Source organism: Microtus ochrogaster, unplaced genomic scaffold (genome assembly GCF_000317375.1).
Source record: "Microtus ochrogaster isolate Prairie Vole_2 unplaced genomic scaffold, MicOch1.0 UNK3294, whole genome shotgun sequence".
In the NCBI taxonomy this organism is placed as follows: domain Eukaryota; kingdom Metazoa; phylum Chordata; class Mammalia; order Rodentia; family Cricetidae; genus Microtus; species Microtus ochrogaster.
Window position 1 is genome coordinate 1 of NW_004952388.1, and position 1,827 is coordinate 1,827.

At 53.4% G+C, this 1,827-nt stretch overlaps 1 protein-coding gene across 1 annotated transcript; it reads right to left on the reverse strand.

Moving 5' to 3' along the window:
• Positions 1–15: 15 nt before the first annotated feature.
• On the reverse strand, positions 16–1,586 carry LOC101979000 (40S ribosomal protein S28). The gene is made up of 3 exons (XM_005372379.3): positions 1,453–1,586; positions 1,314–1,361; positions 16–175 (listed from the first exon to the last, which is right to left on the reverse strand). The coding sequence occupies exons 1-3, from the start codon at positions 1,489–1,491 to the stop codon at positions 53–55; spliced, it is 210 nt and encodes a 69-aa protein (XP_005372436.1). The 5' UTR covers positions 1,492–1,586; the 3' UTR covers positions 16–52.
• Between the last annotated feature and the right edge of the window lie 241 nt (positions 1,587–1,827).

Here is a 1,827-nt window from a genome sequence, read left to right on the forward strand (position 1 = left end):
AAGGAGCAGTCATTCCCAAGGGTTGCCATGTACCCACCAGCAGGAAGGTCAGTCAGCGCAACCTCCGAGCCTCTCTTTCTGACTCCAATAGGGTGAGCACGTCTCCCTCTCGAACGGGACCTTTGACATTTCGGATGATGGAACGGCTGGTGTCATCCATAAATTCCACACGGACCTGTGGACCCATCAGAAGAGTTAGGTGCTGCTAGTTACTAGTGGGGTGGAAAGGTGATAAGGGCAGGTGAGATGGCTCAGCAGTCATGAGCACTTGTCACCTTTCCAGAGGACCTGGCTTCATTCCCCAGCACCCACACAGCTGGCTCCCCAGTTCCAGGGGAGTCTGACCCGCCCATCTCTGAACTCTATCCCCCACCACCAAGAGCCTGGGACATTAAAGGGCTTACATCGGAACCTAAGGAAACAAGCTGCACATCCAGGGTGTTGAAGGTCTGCGAGCTCCTGGGTAACCCAGAGCACAAAAGGGGCATGCCTTTTTTTCCTCCAAAGTGAGGGCTCTTAAATTTCTGACTGACCTTGAATGCCTGCCTCCGTCTCAGCTGCTAGGGTGAGAGGTGGGCAACAGCATGCCTATTCTTTTTTTGGTCTTTTAAAAAAAAGTCAGTGTCTCACTCTGTAAGCCTTGGCTAGTCTTTAGCTCAGTCTGTCTTTTTACTGAGATAACACAGCCCCTCCACACCTCCAGTGTTTAGGATTATATCTTTGGGCCTGCCACTTAGACTATGTCGGGCTGACCCAGAAATAGGTACCTCAGTCTCTTCAGGACTAGGATGGGAATCCTGGATATAAACCAATCTTTTTCCCCAGGAGAGTAGTCAAGGCATCTCTAGCCCAGGATGGCCTTTCCACCGTTTCTGGTTTATGTGGTGCAGGGGACCCAAGCCTTCCTTGCACGCTAGCCAAGTGCTCTACCAACCGTGTCCCAGCTTTGAGGGGGACTAGATCTCACCCATTCTGTAGCCTAAGCCTGCCTGGAACTCCTAGGGAGCGTCCTGTCTTATGACCCCTGGAATTACTGGCATGGATTATCGCTCTAGTTTTTGGTTAGGTGCAGTACTCAGTCTGTGGCTATTGCGTATGTTAAGCAAGTCTACTACTGACACAATAGTTCCCGCCCACTCCATCTCTTTAAAAATAAAACTTTCCAAGACAGTTTCACTAGCGTATCCAGGGTGGCCACCAAGTTCTATCTTCAGTGAGCCTATTAGGATTAAAAGTCACCAAGTCCAGCAGTAAACTGAGCATTGGGGAGGATTCAGACCCCAGGAAGTTGCCGGGTGTCCCCATGCGCTCACCTGCGTGCACTGTCCCTGCGAACCGGTCCTGCCCAGCACTTTGGTTACCTGCAGGAAATCAGAGGCCGTTAGACCGACAGACCTAGCTTCCTTCCTTCGCCTTCATCCAGGCTTCTAAACACCCGCAGTCGCCTCTTACCCTAGCGAGTTTGATGGGCTGCACGCGGCTCGTGTCCATGATGGCGGCGATCAGGCGGAGAGGGGTCACGTGAACAGGGGAGCGATTTTATAACACGCTCTCGACCCCGCCCTACTCCCGCTCTCGCGAGGCCGCACGCGCTACCCAGCAGTCCTGGGGCAGAGTCGTCACCAGCGTCCTTCGGAGCGGAAGGAACATGGCGTCTGCTACTCGCACCATCCAGAAGCTGCGGAACTGGGCGTCTGGGGTGCGTGTTCCTGTCCGATTGGGGCCAGAAAGGATTGGGTTCTGTGTTCCCCCGAGTCCTCTCCTGTTTCACATCTCCTTAGCTCAGTGGGGGAGTCCAGGAACCCTCAATTTGTGACTCCACTAGTC

Bases quoted from the DNA above. Each gene is read 5' to 3' on its own strand.
- LOC101979000 (XM_005372379.3), bottom strand. From the start codon at position 1,491: ATGGACACGAGCCGCGTGCAGCCCATCAAACTCGCTAGG. The intron at 1,362-1,452 runs GTAAGAGGCGAC...GATTTCCTGCAG, and splicing joins AGCCCATCAAACTCGCTAGG to GTAACCAAAGTGCTGGGCAG. The intron at 176-1,313 runs GTGAGCGCATGG...ATGGGTCCACAG, and splicing joins CGCAGGGACAGTGCACGCAG to GTCCGTGTGGAATTTATGGA.